Here is a 22,763-nt window from a genome sequence, read left to right as displayed (position 1 = left end):
GTAAATGACCAAGATCTCTCTAATACCTATGAGATTTTTGGGGTATTTTGATTATTTTCTATGAGATAGGGGTACTCTGGTGAAGTTATATGAAATACGGGTGTTTTGCCTATTTTTAGATGGGATTTGTTAAATGCAAGGCAATTTTGCATAAACCAATTTCGCATCTGGCTTTTGCATGTGAGAACAACCACCTCGTATGAATTAATTGATTGAGACAAAATCTGCCAAAAAAGTCAACTTGTGTGGCTTTCTCACGTGCAAAAGCCAGCTGCGAAATGGCTTTCCACGAAATTGCCTAGCATTTAACAATGAGGTATGAACATTTTGGTCATTCATGAGTTAGGGGTATTCCGGTCATTTTTCATGGGATAGGAGTATTTTGGCTATTTTGGTGTTTTGGTCTTTTGTAAAATACATGAATATTTTTGTCATTTATGAAATGAGGTTTTTATTTGGTCATTTTTCTATCGGACAATGGTATTTTGGTTATTTTATGAAATATATGCGGTGTGGCTTCTAGGATTTTATTTTCCATTTTTCTCCTAGGTAGGTGAAGTTCTATCTCTCATCTATAATTTCAGTTTCCCTCATTTTCTAGGTTAAAGTCACCAGTTAAGATTGTTTAAAAACTTTATATGGAGGGCAGTTGTTCAACAAATGTTGAATAAGTGAGGATATGTTTGTAAGTTGGATTTAAGATTCATTGTAGGTGAACCATCACTTTGCCCTTTTGAGTGTAAGATGGGGGAAAAAAAAAAACCATGACATGAGTGGCCCTATTAATTGATGGGTTATGCCCATAAAATCTCCCAATTAGATGATTTTCAGTGTTTGATTGCTGGGTTTAGATGATTTTTCCCCCTTGAATGTATATTATTGACTATGTTTGCTTTTGGGGATGGATAGAACGACCATATTTTGATAATGGCACTACTCTACTTAAGATGCTATCATGATGGGGGTTGAACCCCTAGCTCAATTGGTTAAGGCTTCTGCAATCTTGAGGTGAGAGGTTCAAAATCAATCCCACCTTACCCATGAAAAAAAGAAAGAAAGATCCAACTAGACATGGCGTAAAACAAATTGAGCAGTGTCATTGTCAAAATATGGTAGAACCAGCATGTTGGATCTCAAAATAGAACCGAAACTTTAAAATGATATAGCTACATTGTTTTTAAATATTTAGTAGTTGTCGGGAAATTTATATGTATAAGATATTTAACAGTTAAAGGAAACTTTATTGAGGGCCACCCAATTTTTCCCCTTATATATGAGAAGTGCAAATGAATAGATGGTCTGGCAAACATGAAGGGTGCTCTAGCATAGGTCGTCCTAGCTTGGTGTCCTCAAATATTTTTCCAATTACACATAGACATTTAATAGCTAAGCACAACAATGAACCGCGGCGGCCGATCTAAGATCAGGGGGGAGATCCTCAGTTGAGTATAAATTTTAGGAACCTCTAGTGCGTAAAGCGCGGTTGTTATGAAATTATCGTAAACATTTACATTCATAAGATTTTAAATAACGTACATTGTGGGCTTCCCAAGTTTTTTAATTATATATAAGAAGAAGAAGTCTAAACTGAAGGGAGCCCTTGCAAAAAAGAGGTGAAAGGGCTCTCCTATTGGCTAGGTGTGTAGCCAATAGGAGAGCTCTTTCACCAATAGGAGAGCCCTTTCACCTCTTTTTTGCAAGTGCTCCCTTCAGTCTAGAATTCCCCATATAATAAAATCGACGATTTATATTCGTATAGCGAGCTTTAAAGATGGGTTTATTTGACCAAGGTTTTAGGGCCATTCAATTATGTCAAGACTACTTATATTAGTCTAGACATGTAGTCATTCAACATTAATTTCAACGGATTTGTTTATGTAAATGTGACACGCAGGCGGCTTAGTGTCACTTTTCTTAGTATTTTTGTAAGAAAATAACCTTTGAATATGACTGAGATATTTATTTTGAATTTCCTTTTATATAGGTAAGTCGTCTTCTTTCCGAGAGATTTTGGATGTTTGCATGTATGTAGTAAGACTAGGGTGACCCCAAGGTTATTTAAAACATTATAAATGTAAATTTTCACTTAGCTATTAGATTTATATCTATCTAATTATCTATATTTATGATTAAATAGCACCAACTCTAACAACTTAAGCTTTTGGAGTAATTGGTTGTTTTTACATTGTGTAACTCCTCGATATTAAAAATACACGGCCAACCCAAAAGAGGGTCTACAAATGCCACGTGTACGACGAACCCAAAAAAAAAAGGAGCTACAAGTGAGGCGAAGTGTTGAAGTATAAATTATTAAATAACACCGACTCTAACTGCTTAAGATTTTGGAGTAATTGGTTGTTTTTCACAAGTAGAGTGATATTTACGCTCCTTTTGGTCACCAGGGACACCCAGCGCCAGTGTATCAATGACTCAAGGGGGGCTAATGTACTTGATGTCAGAAGAATCTAGTGGGTTTGATTGCCATGGACACTGGCACTGGGTGTCCCTCATGATCAGAAGGGGCACTAATATCACTTCCCTTTTCATAATATTATTTAGGGAAATGATATATTCGCCCCTCTTTCTTCCCCGGGCCACCCCCTTGTAGTGGAAAAGTGTAGTCTTAAACAAACTACAGGGGGCTGGTCCAAGAAAGAAAATGAGGTGAATATATCAGTTCCCTTGTTAAGATCATACCTTAATAATTACTGTTTGGATAGTAAACTCATTAATTCAAGCTCCCGTCTCCTACCTTCTCAATTTTTATCTCACAAATACTGTCGTCACAAAGCACACTTCTTTTGCAGGGCGTGCCATTTTCTTGTCATGTTCTAAGTAAATAATATTTAGAGGTAACCAAAGAGGCCCTAAAGTCCTAAACTATCAACTTTCAATATTTGAGAATACATTATCCTTGCAATTCAAATTCCTATGGTTAGATTATGATCAAAAGATGAAAAATGTATCTAATAAAATGGAATCCAATATGTCTGCCACTGATTGAAGGGGGTTTAGGCCATGTTTGGCCACTATGAAAATTCGTTGGCTACTGATGTTGGCACTACCATGTTTTATAATTGCACTAACTCAGCTTGTCTTTTATTATTTTACACAGCTGTCAAAACTTATTACAGTTCCCAAAAAGCTCTCCGAGGTCAATTAAAAGGAAAAGACAATCTGAGTTTGTGTAATTATTAAAACATGGTAGCGCCAATATCAATAGCCTTTTCCAGGGAATATTAGTTTACAAAATGGGTGTGGGTGAGGAGAAGGTGAGAAGTGGTTTAAAGTAATGGGAAAAAAATTAATATTTTCTGTGTTTTTTTAGCAACTTATCAACTTCTCCTCACTTGTCCTCCACTCCCTTTCCCACCCTCCCTACCAGTTGAAAAACTAAATTTCCATGAAAAAAATATTCATGGTTGCGAAACATGGCCTGAGGAATTAAAAATCTCATGAAAATCAATCTCGTTTTTACTAGGATGCTCCCTCCAAGAAATTCTGTTCTTCCTGTTTAGCCCGCTCTGAAGTTCGGAGAATAATTTTTTAATTGCTTTTAATCTAGAAATGAATAACCCCTAATCAGGCCCAGCCCAATTACATGGTAAATTTTGGGTCCATCTGGCTCATTGGTGGGAGGATTAAGCACTAGTAGTAGTGAGACCCTACTTTGACATGAAGTCCACATGAATCTTGTTGGACCTAATGGGTAACTAAAGACAACAGGAGATATCATCCAAGTAAATAATACTATAGGAGTGTGAATCTTTTCATTGATTTTGTCAAAAAAGAATAAGCACCAGGGCCCTGTTGGAATTGCAAGATAAACATTTCTGACAGAATTTTTTTTCTTAGGAATTTGTTTGTCTTTCCACAGTTTATAGGGAAATGGCATGCTTATGGTTAATTTAGAGGGATATTATCACAAATTGAAGGCCCCTTTAAGTAAAAGTTGAATAGGGTTGGCTCAAGTCATCCTTTTTAGTGTGTTAAAAAAGTAAGAAATTTTAGAATCTTTACTTTCCAAACTTTTCCAGAAAATTCCTGCAATACAATGAAGATAAAGCACTAAGGCCATATTTGGATTGCAAGAAAAACATTTCTTACCATTCAACAAAAAAAACATTTCTTTGGGAAATTTTTTTTCTTTCCATAATTTAGATGGAAATGATATAATTATGTTTAATTTATGGTTAATTTAGAGGATATCATCATAAATTAAAGGTCCTTCTAAATAAAAATTAAGTAGGGTTGGTTCGAGGTATCTTTTCTTGTGCAAAAAACTAGGAATTTTTAGAAGAGGAAGTCTAAACTGAAGGGAGCCATTGAAAAAAGAGGTGAAAGGGCTCCTCCATTGGCTGCACATCACCATCATGAAAAGCCGTTTTTTTGCAAGGGCTCCCTTCAGTTTAGACTTCTTCTTTTTTTCATTTCCAGTCTTTTCCAAAAAATTCTTGCAATCCAAACACCTAAGAGAAGGCATACTGCGCCACAAATGCACATGGATCTAGTTGCTGATGCAGAGTTGAATTAGAGACACTGGGAGACATTAATCCTATAAAATTTTAGACTTGGGTATGGCAAACTGAAAGCAACAAGTTGAGAGATGGAGCTCCATGCTGCCAAGCCATGTACAAATTCGATGAAAAAAATAAACTATTAGATGCCATTAAAGTCAGTTTTAAAAATAAAAGATCTCCATGAGCTCAAGTTTGGGAAAGGAACAAAGGAAATTTCCACCTTATCAGTTTGAAATAATGCTTACAAGTGCTAAAAGAGTTACCAGAATGAAGTCTCTCACAAGTAAAGTATCTCTGTGATGATGAACTTGCACAACCACACTAAAAGTGCAGCACTAAATTCATAGAAAGCTGAGACATCCACGCCAGGGTTTCTCTTTCTAAAAAGCAAAAGTTTCCCACTGCCCACATGGGTTCTCCTCAGACAAGCCCAAACAGTGGCAATACCAGTGGCAATACTTTATAGCTGAGCTCTCATTTATTTTCAAAAGGTCCCATGAAAGGTATGCATTGCCTTTTAAATGCCAATGAAAGCATGTTGTGAAACTCACCTACATATCCTTCCTTAAGACTCAATCTGATATATACCCATCTTCAATCCTCTGGTATTTTAAATCACGATGTCTCAAGTCCATCGACACTGTTGTAGGCCAATCTTTTGGGTAATTCATCCATTAAAGCATCTCTTTAAGTAAACTTTTTCCCAAGTGTTCCAATAGTATTCATAATTATAAACTTCTAACAAATCAAATGAATCTTATTGAATTTTACACCCGTAGGATAAATCAGAAACACAACCCAAATTGGAGAGGAGATTTTTAAAGGGTGGAACATGCCAAAACCTCCAATCCAACCTTCATTTGGCCACCTTAACCTGCATCCTGCTCATCCCGACCTCCAACTTTACAACACCCACGTCTTTCTTTTCATCATTTGGCTTCGGATTTCTGATTTTGAGCCACGGGTGTTGCAAGCACTGTGCTGCTGTTGGACGCATCTCTGGTGTAAAATCGAGAAGGGGGCGCAGAAAATCTGCAAACTCCTTTGCATCGGAGTCGGAGATTTTGTATTTATCAACTAGAAGCCGATCTAGTGGCCAATATTTCAGCCTTCTGATCCTTTTCAAGTCTCCGTGTCTGTCAAACAAATCCTTCGATCGAGATCCCCCAATAGCAACCTGTTCAGAATATGTGAAAGGAATATGATATTAGGTTATCATAAGAGATTGGAAGAACAAAAAAATGACATCACCTTTCGAGGCATCTTTCCAAGGAGTTCCATCATCAGAGCCAAGTGATCCTGAAACCAATACCTTATCAGCCAGGTGAATTAATGCAAGGACAAATTCAAAATCATATAAGATTTTGTGTATATAATCATATTAGCAACAGCAAAACAATTTAAAAAGTCCAGGTATTGCCAGAGAACTGTTAGTTCAGAAGTCTGGGTCATAGAAATGGTCATCCGTAGATATTTGACAATAAGAATTGCATACCTATTCACAACAACTAGAGTGCGTGTTTGGCATATAAGAAAGGGGGAATGAATACTATAATCATTTCACGAAGACATGGGCAAAACCAAACATTCCAAATCATGTTCTCCAGGACGTCATTACCAATAACTTACCAGAGAATTTCATGTGTTTTGCAGGACAAGTGAAGGTAAAAATAAAACAAACAAGAAGAAATTTAATTTCTCACTCCATTAGGTACTTATTCAATCAACTGAAGAAACATCATACAGTCATTAACAACACGCAATGCCATCTTAGAGACTAATCATTGATATATCGGAAAAACTCATCTGTATTTCACAAAATTCAATCAGAAAATCGAGAGTTATGTAAGGCCATCCTGGGTACAAATTCAGATGAGTTTTATCGTATATCATAAAGACTCAAGCAAATGAAAATTTCATAACTTTGTTGTTCTAAGCACTGTTTAAAAACTCCTTGACTCGACAAGGAACTCGCCCGAGTCGACTCCTTTTTGCCTTGGCCACATTCCACGTTGCACTACATCCGCATTCCTCATTTTGCCCTACGGAATCAATAAACTCCTTTGACTCTCCCGAGTTACGACCGCGTCAACTGCGTCAACCGTGTTCTTGGCCGCGTCTGCGCCGAGTCGACGAGGATTTTTCTTGGCCGCATTCCGCGTCACATCCGCGTTTTTAAACACTGGTTCTGAGCCATCAAAATTAATAATTTACAGGATAAAATGACAATCATTGACCCATAATTCATACAGAATCAATAATGTCGCTATTTATCAGACAATTTGTCATCAACAATTTATGGAAAAAATATATCAGTTTTCCATATTCTCTCTTTCTTTCTCTATGGTTTTATCAAGAAAGAAAATACCTAATCAGAGACATATTAAATTTTTTTAAGCAATGATCATGTTCATTTCCACATTCATGCAGTTCAGTAACTAACTACTTATTGGAGCATCTTCTACTAGCTTTAAAAAAAAAAATAAGGGTTCATTTGCAGTCATTCCGAGAAAAAAGAATTTGCCAATCAAAGAGAGATTTTACCATCTTCTCATGGTTGATCTCGAGTATTACACTAATCACACACTTCAGGACCTGACTACTCACAAGAAAAAAATAATTTGCCAATCAAGATTTTTCTCTCTTTATGATTTTATCAAGAAACAAAATGACTAATCAGAGGCATTTTACAATTTTGTAATCAATGATCAGGGTCATTTCCATAATCTGCAGTTCAGTAACTAACTACTTATTGGAGCTTCTGTGAAACAACCAATTTACTCCAAAAGCTTAAGCTGTTAGAGTTGGTGTTTTTTAATCATTTATACCAACATTCCCCCCTCATGTGTGGCCCCTCTTTTTTGGGTTGGCTGTACACGTGGCCCATGTGCCACCTCTTTTGGGTTGGTCGTACACATGGATTTTTAATATCAAGGAGTTGTTGGGTTTTGAACCCAGGACGTGCCATGAGGCATTAACTCTAATACCATGTGACACAACCAATTACTATTAAAGCTTAAGCTGTTAGAGTTGGTGTTATTTAATCATTTATACCAACAACATCGTCTCCTAGCATGAAAAAAAAAGAGTTCATTTTCAGTCATTCCAGGAAAAAGATATTAGCCCATCAAAGAGAGATTCTACCATCTTCTTATCATTGATCGTGGGTGTTTCACTAATCACACACTTCAAGAAATGACTAATCACAATAGCATTTATTGTCAAAAGTAGAATAAACACATGATTCTATTTTTTAAGGAACAGATAATGATATAAGAAAGAAACAAGGAACTTCTTACCTCATCTTCATCAAACCCCTGGCCACTCTTCGGAACAAAAAGCATGTCACCCGTTGCAAGCTCAAAAGCAATGCAAGCAAAAGACCAAATATCAGCAGAAAAAGAGAAACCGGACCCAATAATAACCTCTGGTGTTCTATACTGCCTAGTCTGAATATCATCTGTGAATTTCTTATCAACCCAACATGCATTCCCAAAATCAACAATCTTGCACCTCAGATCAATTCCTTCTAAGTTCTGTCGTCGCTGTTGTGAAATCCCCTCCATTGATTCTCTGCTCCTTGAGATCTTTGCCACTGCCCTCTTTGCCTTTTTCTTCAGCTTTTTCTCATCTATATTTGTCACAACTCCCCCATTTGGATTCCCCTCAGGCCTCTCGAGAATTGGAGAAACACCAGAACGAATTGGATCCTTCGCAGGATTGATGGTGGACACAAGAAGAACATTTTCTGGCTTTAAATCTGAGTGAACTATACGGAGTTCTCGGTGCAAGTAATCGAGACCCAACAAGATCCAACTACAGATCTCCCTAACTTTATTCAATTCGAGGCCTTTGTAACGATTGTGTTTTATTAAGCGGAGTAAACTGTCTCCGAGGAACTCACTGACCAGGCAGATATGCTGCCCATTAGGACCATAATGCTTAAAGTGGTCGAGCAATCGGATAATGCATTTGGAATTTGTGGGATCTCCTTTGGCAATTGTGGAGAGAACCTCAATCTCATGAAGAGCAGCTTCGGCGAATTCGGCTGCACTCTTCTGGATTTTAAGAGCGACAAATCTCTGCAAAAGGAAGTAAAGAGTGACGATTATTATGTGCCTAGTGTAGATTTAGCAGTTCATTGGCCAGTCCTCCTTTGTGTACAAAAATACAAATTTTGGGATAAATTTCTTCATTTATTATAGAGAAGCTAATGAGTGTTTATATTACAAAGAAGCTAATGAGTGTTTACACTCATTACCTTGCCTATAGTAAACAAAGAAATTTATCCCATAAATTGTGTTTTTGCAATATAAACACGCATTAGTCCTTTGTGTGCAAAAACACAATTTGTGGGATAATTTTCTTCATTTATTATAGAGAAGTTAATGTGTTTATATTACAGAGAAGCTAATGAGTGTTTATTAAGCACTCATTAGCTTCTCTGTAGTAAGCAAAGAAATTTATCCCATAAATTGTGTTTTTGCAATATAAACACTCATTGGCTTCTCTGTAATAAATGAGGAAAGTTATCCCGGGAATTGTGCTTTTGCAATATAAACACTCATTAGCTTCTCTGTAATAAATGAAGAAATTTATCCCACAAATTGTATTTTTGCAATAAAAACACAAATCCCAGAAATTGTGTTTTTGCAATATAAACACTCATTGGCTTCTCTGTAATAAATGAAGAAATTTATCCTGGAAATTGTGTTTTTGCAATATAAACACTAATAAATGAGAAGCTAATGCGTGTTTATATTACAGAGAAGCTGATTGGTGCTTAAAGAAACTTAATGCGTGTTTATATGTGTGTTTATAAACACTCGTGTTTATATGCGTGTTTATAAGCTAATGGCTGTTTATATGCGTGTTTATAAACACTCATTAGCTTCTCTGTAGCAAATAAAGAAATTTATCCCAGAAATTGTGTTTATGCAATATAAACACTCATTAGCTTCTCTGTAATAAATGAAGAAATTTATCCCATAATTGTATTTTTTGCACACAGAGGAGGACTGTCCCTTCCCTCCAAGTGTGCCAAGAGGCTGATCTTCCCTCTAAGAAGAGCAATCACGTTGCAAACTGATTTGGGTTTATAACATGATGTTCTTCAAAATGGGAAATTGTAAAAGAAAAATGCATAGAAGGATGGGGAAAAACAGTACTTCTGAGTAAGGGATGCAAAGGAAAGTTGAAAAATGCATCTCTTGGATGGAAAAGAGACCAAAGAAAAAAAAAGGGATAAAAGAAAGATAAGATGAAAGAAAGATGAGAAAATTCACATAGATCTCTAAAGGAAAAGACAGCCCTTTAAAGGAGGGGGGACATGAGAATAGGAAACGATGGAAAAATGATAAATTTGTTGGGAATCCAAGCAAATTTCAGCTTAAAAAGAAAATTCAATATACTTAAAGGTATATCAGTAACGAAAAATGAATGATAAATTTCATGGGAATTCAAGCAAATTTCAGCTTAAAAAGAAAAATTAAATGACAAAAAGGTATATCAGGAACAGAATATGAATAAAAAAAGGACAAATTGTGATAAATTTAAATTTCATGGGAATTCAAGCAAATTTCAGATTAAAAAGAAATTCAAAATGCTAAAAGGGTAAATCAGAAACAAAAATGAATACAAAATCGAAAATTTCACCATCCGAAAGCAATGATCCAGATCAATCTAGGACAAAAAGAAATAAATGAGAAAAACCAATAAGAAAAAAAAACTGATTTCAAATCCACAAATCAAAGAAAATACTAGATCTTCCACATAAGACAACGATCAGATCAAACGAATCGATCCAAATAAAGAAAACCCAGATCAGTAACAGGTCGATAGATACATAAAATGAATGAAATAAAAAGAAAGAGAACCCAATAAAGGAAAGAGCAAAAAAAGAAAGGGGGAAGAACCATACAGAGAATCGTGTATCGTAGGCTAACCAAACGGTGGAAAAATGTCCCCAACCGAGTTTTCTTTGTGCAACATATCTCCCTCCATTAAAAAAATCGCCTAATCTAACAGCATGGTATCCTCCTTTTCTGTATGCTTCGAACCCTTCATCTTCTTCCTCAGAGGCTGATGATGAAGAGCAAGACATATCTCTCTCTCTCTCTGTTTGTTGATTGGTCGTTTGTTTACTTTGTTTGAGGGTTTTTTGTTTTGTTGTGAGAGATTTATAATTTCCTACACCTGAGAAGGAGACTGTTTTTCAGGGTATGTGCTTCCTCTTTTTTTCTTCGTTTCTTACTAACGTGCGCCTCGTGGGCCTCATCTATGAGATAGTCTTGACATATGGGCCCACGTATTTGATGTTAGAATGACCTGGGTCCTTCATCCAATGGCCCAGATTTGTCCTTTTGGGTCCACCCCATTTGATGTTATCATGATATGGGTCCTCATCCAATGGCCCAGGTTTCTTACTAACATCCACCATTTATGAGGGAGATGGTGTTGACATAGGCCCACCTATTTGATATTATCATGATCTGGGTCCTTCATCCAGTGTCCCAGATTTGTCCTTATGGCCCCACCCATTTGATATTATCATCTGGATCCTTCTAGTTTTTATACAGTGAAAATATTTTTCAAAAAAGTACTATACGTGGGCCACATCGTAAATAGGTTGTGCCCAAAAAATAATTTCCATAGGATGATCCTTGCCCTTTGATACATATAGAGGAGCTGCATATTATGGAAACAACTATAGATAGGAGGGTTGGAATCAACGCATGGAAATGATTTATGGGGCACAACCTATTTACGGTGTGGTCCATCAAATGGACGGTTTGGATCATCCTATGATGTGAGCAGTATAGTAGGCTTGCACCATGTAAAATCTCGGATTCTTCATCCAATGGCCCAGATTTCTTACTTACATGTGCCTGGTGTGCCCCATCTATGAGAGAGATGTCCCCTGATCTCAGTAATGTAAATGGGATCAGATTAGTCTTCTCACAGTAAATCATCCCCTCAAGTTAAAATAGTCAAAATATTGATTAATGGCTGATTAAAATGGTTAGTCTGGGTGTTCCAGCGGGCATGCTCGTGTAAGATGCCGCCCTTATTATTATCAAAATTATCAAAAAATATTTGTAACAACCTTACGAGTAAATTTCCGACATAGTGAGTCTGTCTCATTATCAAAAGGAAATGTTATCAGCACTATTTTATTTTGATGATCGCACTCCCCCCTTTATTAAAAGTACAGGCCTGCACCATAAGATGATCTAAACCGTCCATTAGATGGGCCGTAGTCTAAATAGGATCAACCCTCTAACATTCAGATCGGAGGGTTAGGATCACCTATGAAAATAGTTTCTGGGGCACAACCAATTTAGGTTCAGTTTTAATAAAATGTGAGTGCGATCATCAAAATACAGTAGTAGTGCTGATAACATTTACCCATAAAAAAAAACAACATTTCCATATCAAAATTATCAAAACATTGTAGTAGGTAATGAGAGTGGCCTTACTTTATTTCGCCCAATATTAAATTTCGGACTTGAAATTTTTTGTAACAGACAGAGTAGGTTAGTTTATCTATCTCAACATTTAATTCCAATTCCATCCTCTCTTCCAGTTCTAGACTCCACGAGAGAGAGAGAGAGATGGTAAACCCCCACGAACATTTAGATCCCACGAAGAAAACCCGTTTCTCAGTTTCTCCCCCCGTTCCTCCATCGCTCAGATCTTCAAAACCCTCCTCCATCGTTTCCAGCCCTTGATTCGAGGGTTTTGAATTTCCCTCTTTTCAAATCCATTAGATGCCTCCTTTGCTTCAGTCATTTGAGGTTCAGAAACTAGTTTTCGAATCATTTGACGGTCCGATCTGCAAATTACCGCGAATTTTGATCCAATTGTGATCTAGAGTGGCGCAAGGCCAAGTCCCCAACATGGAGATTTTCGATGGGTATTTTCGAAGAGCAGATTTGGATCAGGATGGGAGGATAAGTGGGAATGAAGCGGTAGCGTTCTTTCAAGGATCCAATTTACCTAAACACATCCTTGCTCAGGTTTTTATGATGCCCTATTCCTCTTAAAATGTCTCTTGTTTTGATTATATGGGTGTTTTGATTGTCTGGGTATCCATATAGACATTGTTTTTTTGGGAATCACTTGTTGCGAATTTGCTTGTTAGATTAGAAGTTTGGGCTAGTAGAAATTCTAATTCTATGCTCTTATGGGTAGTTCTTGACTTAATTGTCAAGGTATCAGCATGGTTTTAAATTTCCACTGAAATCAAAACGAATGATACCGTAATTGGAGGATATTATAACCGAAATACATTTTGAAATCAAAATTGTAAGTGCATTAGGGGTATGCTACATCGGTATGTATTACACAATTATATTGATATGAATTGCATGTGAAATGTGGTATATGTATTATCTATAAATATTTATATGAAATGCATGTAAAATGTGTTATTCGCTGAATTATCAGACATGTGCAACAATGCATGTCGCTAGGTGTTCGATGTTATTAAGCCATTATGGATGGCTGTCTTTAGGGGTGTAAACGAGCCGAGCCGAGGTTGGCCAGGCTCGGCTCGGCTCGGGCTCGAATCAGGCTCGGGCTCAAATCAGGCTCGGGTCGGCTAGGCTCGCGAGCCTTACCGATCTTTTTTTCACACCCCTCATCTTCCCTGGACAGCCCTATATAGTGTAATTTCACTACTTTTTTTACACTATGGGGGTGGTCCAAGTAACAAATGGGGTTCCTAAAATGAAGTGACATATTTTGCCTCCCCCTTTTACTCCCTAGACAACCCTTTTAGTGTATATATTAATATATAATATATATATTTAAATATATTAAATTCTTAACGAGCCTTAACGAGCCGAGCCGAGCCTGGCCTAAATCGGGCTCGGCTCGTTAAGCTTAACGAGCCTGGAGAGCCGGCTCGGCTCGGCTCGTTAAGGATTCGAGCCGAGCTCGAGCCGAGCTTTTTTCGAGCCGAGCTCGAGCGAGCTTTTTTCGAGCCGACCCTTAGCTGTCTTGCTTCTGTGATGGTTTCTAAGTGCGTTTTTCTACTTATTCTAGCATTTCCTAAATTTTCATCTTAAAATTCAATCATTTGCGTATGTTTCGAGACGTTTCTGTGATTTTACATGATTTATACTGAATTTTTCAATCAAAACCAAAATTTTCCATTTTTGTGGAGACCGAAATCAAATCCGAAACCGAAATTTAAAGCCTTGGGTATCGGTCGATGGCCTATTCGCAACATGGTGATTTATTCATTTCATTCTGTTTATATTTGTACGGTTGGGCATGCATGAATTAACTTATTAGCACTTGAAGCATTTGGGCTCATCAAATTTTATATTTTATTACAAGTGAAAATTTTAAGACAGCTTTGTTGTATGGCCGAATTAGATGATTAGGATGGGAGACAATGGCATAAACATTTTCCCCTCTCACTAGGTTCTAGTATGCACTCACTGCTAGTTCCTCGGTGGATCTTTTTAGTCTCACACCCGTTAGATTCCTCGGGGCTTACCAATACCGTCCATCCCACTAGAAGGTGATGAAAAACAAGGAAACTTAGTTATCGATTCCGTTTCGTTCCGTTTTGATCGGTGGAACAGAATGTTCTGGTGTTTCGGCTATTTAGGAAGCGTTTTGTTTTGGAAAAGATGCTACAACCAGAGTTTTTTTAATAGTTAAAACTTAAAAAATCTAAGAAAATGAAAAATTGCTAGAAAATATAAGAAACTATCATACGAACCAAATTTAACTAAAAAAACACATTTATTACTTAAACATTAAATTTATTGTTTTACATAAATAAAAGAAAGAAATTTAATAAGGTTTAGATGGTTTTATATAAAGTTTAGGTGGGTTTATATAGTGTTTTCATGTTCGGAGAGGAAAAATGATGGAAAATACCCTTCAAACGGCTAAAGAGTCGTTAAGGGGCGAAACTGTTTTTTTTTTCTTCTAAAAAATGAGTGCTTCGGCCGAAACAGATGAATCAGGGATGAAACGGAACGAAACAAGGACGAAACGAAATGAAATTCTGGCCGAAACGGAACAGAAAGTGTTTCCGTTCCATTTTTTGGATCTGGCCAAAACGTTTTGACCGTTTCGACTGAAATGATATGAAATTGATAACCATTTTCTTTATCAAGCTCTGTTTATGTTATGGGAATAATTCTTCACGTGTTGAAGAATTCTAAGGCATTGGGGTTGGTGATTTGTCTAGAGTTCGGATAGGCTTTGTTGGAATCCTACCAATCTCTGTTCTTTTTGTAGCTATGAGTGGATTTTTGGTAGGTCTATTATAACATGCAGCACCCATTCTTTTGTAAGTATGAAATGATTTTTTTGAACCGGTATATCCTACCAACCTCCGTTCTTTTTGTAAGGAGGTGATGCTTTTTGTTCAGGTATATCCTGCCATTCCTTTTGTAAGTATGACCGTGTCAATCTTTTTTTTTAAACTGACAAATATATATATATATATATATATATATATATATATATATATATGAGGAAACTGTTGGTGAGCTTAAGCTCACCAAACTTATGGTGAGCTAGCTTGCCCAATCACATGGGTCCCACATTTTGGGGAGTGATCCAAACCATTCATTTGCAAGGCCTTATCATAGATAGGGGGTGTACCAAAAATCAGCTCCATAGGATCATCCTAACCCCTCAATTTGTGGAGGACAAAAATGGGGCAGATTTGTTTCTGTCCATTTTTGTCCTCCACAAATGGAGGGGTTAGGATGATCCTATGGAGCTGATTTTTGGTACACCCCCCATCTATGTAAGGGACTTTCAAATGAATGCTTTGGATCATCCTAACAAAGTGGGCCCCCATGTGATTGGGCAAGCTACCTCACCATAAGTTTGGTGAGCTTAAGCTCACCAACAGTTTCCTCATATATATATATATGAGGAATAAGAGTGCGCTCGACCGCACCAATTTTAGGTGCGGTCGAGGGCCAAAAACTCATGTGGGCCCACATTGTTAGGATGGCCCAAAGCATTCATTTGCAAGACCCCATCATAGATAGGGTGTGTACAAAAAATCAGCTCCATAGGATCATCCTAACCCATCCAAAAGTGGAGGGCAAAATGGACAGACACTGTTTGCCACAAATCTGCCCATTTTTGCCCTCCACTTTTGGAGGGTTTAGGATGATCCAATGGAGCTGATTTTTTGTACACACCCTATCTATGATGGGGCCTTGCAAATGAATGGTTTCGATCACTACAAAAAGTGTGGTACCCATGTGTTTAGGCCCTCGACCGCACACTCTTATTCCTCTCTCTCTCTCTCTCTCTCTATATATATATATATATATATATATATATATATATATATATATATATATATTGATAGGGAAAAGTGAGCGTAATCGGTCGAGTAGATGAGCTTATCTACTTGGTCGGCTAAAAACAATGGTGGCCCACATTTTTTGGGTGATCCAAACCATTCATTTGAAAGGTCCTTACCTAGATAGGTGTCCACAAAAAATAGCCCCATAGGATCATCCTAACCCATCCAACAGTCGAGGGGAAAATGGGCAGATTTGTGGACAAACTATGTCTGTCCATTTTCCTCCACATTTGGATGGGTTAGGATGATCCTATGAGGCTGATTTTTTGTGGACACCCTATCTAGGTAAGGACCTTTCAAATGAAGGGTTTGGATCACCCAAAAATGTGGGCGCCCACTATTTTTAGCCGACCGAGTAGATAAGCTTATTTACTCGACCGAGTACGCGCACTTTTCCGATATTGATATTCCATTCAAAGATTACATAAAGAGTAGACCAGGAGTCTCTCATGAATACATCATATGATGAAAAACTATTCAAAAACTATCCCATTTACATTCCCCCAAAAGATGAAAAACTATCCACAAGTAGCATTCCAAAAAAGATGAAAAACAATCCAAAAGTAAGGCATCGAAATAAACCGTTGCGATCTTCGTCGAAGATCTTGACTAGAGCACCTATAGTAGCATTTAAAAAAAACATGTGCGGTCTTCCGCGAAGATCATGAAGAAAATACCTTCTCTGTCAATCTACTCATCCTCATCCTGGTCCACTTTTGATTTTATGGTTTTTTTTTAAAAGCAAAGCGTAGTCGACTCTGGAATCGGTTTTGTAACTACTGTTTTGATCAACGTCGACTCAAGAATCGCCTCTAACAATACTGGCCGCTTGCGTCAGCAATAGTTTTTTTGGAAAAAAGGGAAAGGGAGTCGACTCAGGCATTGACTTTGAAACTACTGTTTTAATCCAAGTCGAATCCAGAGTTGACTTTGAAGCTATTGGCTGCTTGCAACAACAAGACTTTGATGCCCAAAAATGCGAAGGAGAGTCGACTCTGGCGTTGGCTTTTAGACTACTGTCTTGGTCGAAGTCGATTTTAGAGTCGACTTCTAAGCTACTGTTAGGTTATGGGGGACTTTGGAGTCGACTCCCAACCTTCTATCGAATTTTATATACCTGATACCTAAACAAAAGCCTTTTGAGCCGACTCTGTATTCGACTCAGGGGAAAAAAATTCAGTTACAAATTCAGTTACATTATCAAAATCCCTGTCAGTTACAAACTCCCTTACATATCATCCTAAATTGCATTTCATATACCTGAAAAGAAAACAATAAACTTCGAATTTCCATGTACATTCAATTACATTAAAAAACTACAGAAATTATAGTAGTGATTCATCTGTTCCTTTCATCTACATTCAATTACAGAAAACAATCAACGACATTTCCTTTCCTGGCAAAGTCCTATATAGTGACACACCCTCTAAATATTCATCGAGTAGATTTGTTCCCATAGCAGTAATATCAGCCTGCCTGAAGTCAAAACTTTCATTTCTGTTCAGGAAATCCATTTCTTTAATAACAAATAGCCCACAATCAAAGCTGCAAGAAAAGAAGACTACACGAAGTTAGAACTGAACATATTTCAAAGTTATAGGGTCAGTTCAAATTAGTTTACATCACCCGTTTTTTTTAATGGGCCGATGAGGAGCTTCATCCACTTGAAATGCACTCATATTTACTTTTTTCATTTCCTTGAAGAACTTCTGAAGGTAATGAACCTGCGAAGCATCAATCAATACGTAAGGGTTTTAAAATAAACAAGATATTAAAGTAAGTCTCTAGTACTTACCACAGGCATCACCATCACAAAATATGTTGCGTGTTCAAGAGAATTGTAAACTATGAAGCATTCCTTAACCATATCCAATTCTAGCAGGATCCAATGCTTCGAGACATTCATGAGAATGATGACTCTTCTTATATCTGAAGGTGGGATTTCCTGTAGACGTTGAACGTTTTTTACAACCGTCTCGGGACAGGCATAGCTGTTGTCGGATATACATTGTTGTACAACGAAAAGGAACAATAACACAGTATGCAATTTCAGAAATAGAATCTAGGAATATATATCGATTTAGTCTTACGTATAAATGGGTAGAAATGGCAATGCATACCCATCTTTCTTCTTTTGTACATGTATCTTCATCCCTCTTGTTTATATAATATGTTAAACGTTGATAACCTACTAAATAAGATATATGCCAGTAGATTAGATTTAAAAGTAACAGTCAATGTCAGGCCAGTTAAGTTAATTTAATGTCTGACTTTTGGGAGAATTTAACCACCCTCGAAGTTTCAAGATGGTCTCGATGTTTTCCTTGAACATGTAATAGCTTAAATTTTCAACGACCTTGTCACTGCAACACAACCATATGAGTAGTATTATGAGATGTTGATGCATTGGATAAAGTTGTTGATGCATGGCATAAAGTTGTAAGGAAGCTTACCAATGAGAAAGCGCCCCAATAGCTTTGATTTTATTTCTAGGATGAGAGGGGTTGAGGGTTTTTTGAGTTTTTTTGGATTTTTTGTTGTTGTGTTGTATGAGGAGGTAGAGGGTCCTATTTATAGGCTCAGGGAGGGGTATTTTGGGAACAACAAAGGGTTGATGGGTTGTAGGGCTATGATCGGATGGTTTTGATCTAAGGGCCTTGATGGTTTGGTTTTGATCTAAGGGCCTTGATGGTTTGGTTTTGATGTGATAGGATCAAAAGAGAGGGTGTTGGGTTGTGGTTGGCTAGGAAGGGATAGTCTTGCCACCTAACCCCCAGTTGGTTTGAATTGAATGGTGGAGATGGGATCATCAAGAAAAGGGTGATTTTTGATGGCCTAAGACAAGGATGTTAGGTACTAAACCTAGTGATATTATGGATCCAAATGTCAAATTGTTGAAGAATCAGGGGAGAGCTATTTGAGGACCCTCATTGATTTTGACGTCTTGCAGTGAGTGTAGTGAGTCAATTTATTTACGCTCCTTGGGTTCTCATTATAATGCAATTTGTAGAATTTTAAGATATCTACATGGTGGTATAAGTCGAGGAATTATTTTCAAGCCAAACAACCGCTTAAGTGTTGACAGATTTTGTAATGCTAATTGGGAAGGTATTATACCTTTGATGGAGGAAATTTGGTGATATGGAAAAGTAAGAAACAAGGTGTTATTGCTAAATAAGATCAAAGCTATTAGGGCAATTTCTGATTGGTAAGCTTCTTTACAACTTTATGCCATGCATCAACAACTTTATTTATTGTAGCAACAGCTCCTAACTCTATTCATATGGTTGTGTTGCAGTGACAAGGTCGTTGAAAGTTTAAGCTATTACATGTGCAAGGAAGACATCGAGACAATCTTGAAATATCGAGGGTGGTTAAGTTCTCCCGTAAGTCAGACATTAAATTAACTTAACTGCCATGACATTGACTGTTACTTTTAAATCTAATCTACTGACATACGTCTTATTTAGTAGGTTATCAACGTTTACACTGATTATATAAACAAGAGGGATGAAGATACATGTACAAAAGAAGAAAGATGGGCATGCGTTGCCATTTCTACCCATTTATACGTAAGACTAAATCGATATATATTCCTTGATTCTATTTATAAAATTGCATACTGTGTCATTGTTCCTTTTCGTTGTACAGCAATGTATATCCGACAACAGCTATGCCTGTCCTGAGACAATTGTCAAATACGTTCAATGTCTACAGGAAATCCCACCTTCAGATATAAGAAGATTCCTCATTCCCATGAATGTCCCCAAGCATTGGATCCTGGTAGAATTGGTTATGGTTAAGGAATGCTTCATAGTTTACAATTCTCTTGAACACGCAATATATTTTGCGATGGCGATGCCCGTGGTAAGTACTAAAGACTTATTTTAATATCTTGTTTATTTTAAAACCCTTACGTACTGATCGATGCTTCACAGGTTCATTACCTTTAGAAGTTCCTCAAGGAAACGAAAAATATAGATATAAGTGCATTTCAAGTGGATGAACCTGCTCATCGACCCATTCAAAAAAACGGGTGATGTAAACTAATTTGAACTGGTTCCTATAACTTTGAAATATGTTCAGTTCTAACTTCGTGTAGTCTTCCTTTCTTGCAGCTTTGACTGTAGGCTTTTTGTTATTAAAGAAATGGATTGCCTGAGCAAAGATGAAAGTTTTGACTTCAAGCAGGCTGATATTATTGCGATAAGAACAACTCTAGTCGATGAATTCTTAAAGGGTATGTATGGGCGTGTTAGTATATAGGACTTTGCCAACATTATAGATGGAAAGGAAATGTCGTTGATTGTTTTCACTTTTCAGTAATTGAATGTAGATGAAAGGAACATATGAATCACTACTTTAATTTCTATAATTTTTTAATGTAACTGAATGTATATGAAAATTCGAAGTTCATTGTTTACTTTTCAGGTATATGAAATTCAACAGAGTATGATATTTAAGAGAGTTTGTAATTGACAGGGATTTTGATAATGTAACTGAATTTTTTTCCCTGAGTAAAATACAGAGTCGACTCTAAAGGCTTCTGTTTAGCTATCAGGTATATGAAATTCGACAGAAGATTGGGAGTTGACTCCAGAGTCCCCCATAATCTAACAGTAGCTTAAAAGTCGACTCTGAAATCGACATCGACCAAGACAGTAGTCTGAAAGCCAACGCTAGAGTCGACTCTTCGTTGCATTTTTGGGCATCAAAGGCAGCTAGTAGCTTCAAAGTTGACTCTGGAATCGACTTGGATCAAAACAGTAGTTTCAAAGTCGACGCCAGAGTCGACTCCCTTTCCCTTTTTTTTTTTCCAAAAAAACCTTGCTGACGCAAGCGGCCAGTATTGTTAGAGGCGACTCTAGAGTCGACGTTGATCAAAACAGTAGTAGAAAACCGAATCCATATTCGACTCTGCTTTGCTTCTTTTTTTTAAGAAGAAAAAAAACCCTAGAATCGAAAGCGACCTCCTATTTAAGTTCGTCTTCCACACTCGCCAAACCAAATCGTCGAGTAGAAAGCCTCAAAACTTAAGGGAAAGGAGAAAATCGCCTCAAACCCCCAAACCCTCAAAAGCCACTACCCTCCATCCACTCCTCCACCATGGCCCCCCAAAAACGGGAAGGGAAAGGGCAGCCTTCTACGCATTCGAAAGTCGGAGGGAGAAAGCGGGGTTCTCAAGCTCAATCACGTTTCTTTATAAACGACGAAGCGAAAAGGCTCTACCATGAACTAGGGTTTCGCGAGATCTTATCCGGACGGTATGTAAATATTCCCGCATTGCATCGTTATGAAATCAGTCCCTTTTTTATTTTCAAGGTTAGAGCTCTATATTAGCTTTGAAGAAACCGATTTATCCGGACTTGATACATTTGCTTTATGCCCATCTTTCTGATGACTTTTCGACCCTTAAGTCCAATGTAAACTCCATTCTCATTAAACTGAGTAGGCAACTCTTCTGTGAAATCATGGACATCGAAGACTGGTGAACTTGTTTATTTTTGGGCCGAAGACCTAACTGGAAATTATGGTCTTAATGAAGCTATTATTTATCCTCTATTTGTATAGATTATGATCCTGAACTTGATGTTCGTTCACAACACCTCAAACACACGGCTCGAATACTTCACAAAATCCTTGCCCACAACCTTACTACTCCTCGTTTGGAACCTTTGACGTCGTGCGCCCTTTCGAAGCCTTCATCCTCTATTTCCTCATTACCCATCAAAAAATCAATGTTGCCAACATAATATTCTGTTACATGAGTGAAGTCATAGGTTGAAATAGAACGTCTCTACCTTTCGGTATGATCCTTACTTGCATATTTGAGCACTTTCAAGTACCCCTTCACGACAAAGTTACAAAGGATCCATCCCCTCCTATTGATGTTGCGTCACTGAAGAAGATGAAACTTGGTCTACTTGCCGCTCCTCAAGGGTAAGGTGTCACCGAAGAGTTCATCATGTAGCAGTTCTTCCCGCTTGAGAACACAATGTGGTGCTTACACGAATGACTGTTTAGGACAACAAGATTGCCGCCATAGAGAATGTACTCGTTCAGTGGAGGAAAGACTGCGATGAAGCGGACCGGATGAGGATGAGTAGATTGACAGAGAAGGTGTTTTTTTCATGATTTTCGCGGAAGACGGCACATGTTTTTTTTTAAATGCTACTATGGGTGCTCTAGTAAAGATCTTCGACAAAGATAGCAACGGTTTATTTCAATGTCTTACTCATCTTTTTTGGAATGCTACTTTTGGATTGTTTTTGGAAAGTTTTTCATCTTTTGGGGGAATGTAAATGGAATAGCTTTTGAATAGTTTTTCATCATGTGACGTATTCATGAGGGACTCTTGGTCCACTCTTCATGTAATCTTCGTATGGAATATCAATATATATATATATATGAGTTAAGTGAAGCTATATGAGTTAAGTGAAGCTACACATACGTGTAGCTAACTTAGCTACACCGACGGCTTAAATTACAGTGGGCCCACATTATTTGGGTGATCCAAACCATTCATTTGATAGGACCTCACATTGATAGGGTGTGCCCAAAAAATTAGCTCCATTGGATGATCTCAACCCTTCAAACTGTGGAGGCAAAAATGGACAGATTTGTGAAGGTTTTTACACGTCCATTTTTGCCTCCATAAATCGTAGGGTTGGGATGATCCTATGGAGCTGATTTTTTGGGCACACCCTATCTATATGAGGGCCCATCAAATGAATGGTTTGCATCACCCAAACAATGTGGGGCCCACTGTATTTTAAGCCGTCGGTGTAGCTAAGTTAGCTACACGTATGTGTAGCTACACTTTTCTCTCTCTCTCTCTCTCTCTCTCTCTCTCTCTCTCTCTATATATATATATATATATATATATA

At 37.5% G+C, this 22,763-nt stretch overlaps 1 protein-coding gene and 1 pseudogene across 2 annotated transcripts in view; one reads left to right on the top strand and one right to left on the bottom strand.

Moving 5' to 3' along the window:
- Positions 1-4,643: 4,643 nt before the first annotated feature.
- On the bottom strand, positions 4,644-10,734 carry LOC143854304 (uncharacterized). The gene is made up of 4 exons (XM_077364187.1): positions 10,441-10,734; positions 7,820-8,602; positions 5,772-5,819; positions 4,644-5,697 (listed from the first exon to the last, which is right to left on the bottom strand). Exons 1-4 carry the CDS (start codon positions 10,621-10,623, stop codon positions 5,377-5,379), a joined length of 1,335 nt encoding a protein of 444 aa, XP_077220302.1. The 5' UTR covers positions 10,624-10,734; the 3' UTR covers positions 4,644-5,376.
- Positions 10,735-12,009: 1,275 nt separating this feature from the next.
- Positions 12,010-22,763, top strand: part of LOC143854843 (uncharacterized) — a 29,506-nt pseudogene continuing 18,752 nt past the window's right edge. Inside the window, exon 1 of the transcript XR_013237603.1 lies at positions 12,010-12,538. The product of XR_013237603.1 is annotated as an uncharacterized LOC143854843 (transcript). The remainder of the gene's footprint in view (positions 12,539-22,763) is intronic.

The sequence above is a fragment of the Tasmannia lanceolata genome, unplaced genomic scaffold, assembly GCF_043159265.1.
Source record: "Tasmannia lanceolata isolate RefF3 unplaced genomic scaffold, GAP_Taslan_0.1 ptg000020l, whole genome shotgun sequence".
In the NCBI taxonomy this organism is placed as follows: Eukaryota; Viridiplantae; Streptophyta; class Magnoliopsida; order Canellales; family Winteraceae; genus Tasmannia; species Tasmannia lanceolata.
This window is presented reverse-complemented; position numbering and strand designations above follow the sequence as displayed.

Excerpts from the sequence above, each read along its gene's own strand:
- LOC143854304 (XM_077364187.1), bottom strand. The coding sequence starts at position 10,623 with ATGTCTTGCTCTTCATCATCAGCCTCTGAGGAAGAAGATGAAGGGTTC. Across the intron at positions 8,603-10,440 it reads CCTACGATACACGATTCTCT|AGATTTGTCGCTCTTAAAAT; the intron begins GTATGGTTCTTC and ends TTCCTTTTGCAG. Across the intron at positions 5,698-5,771 it reads TTGGAAAGATGCCTCGAAAG|GTTGCTATTGGGGGATCTCG; the intron begins GTGATGTCATTT and ends TATTCTGAACAG.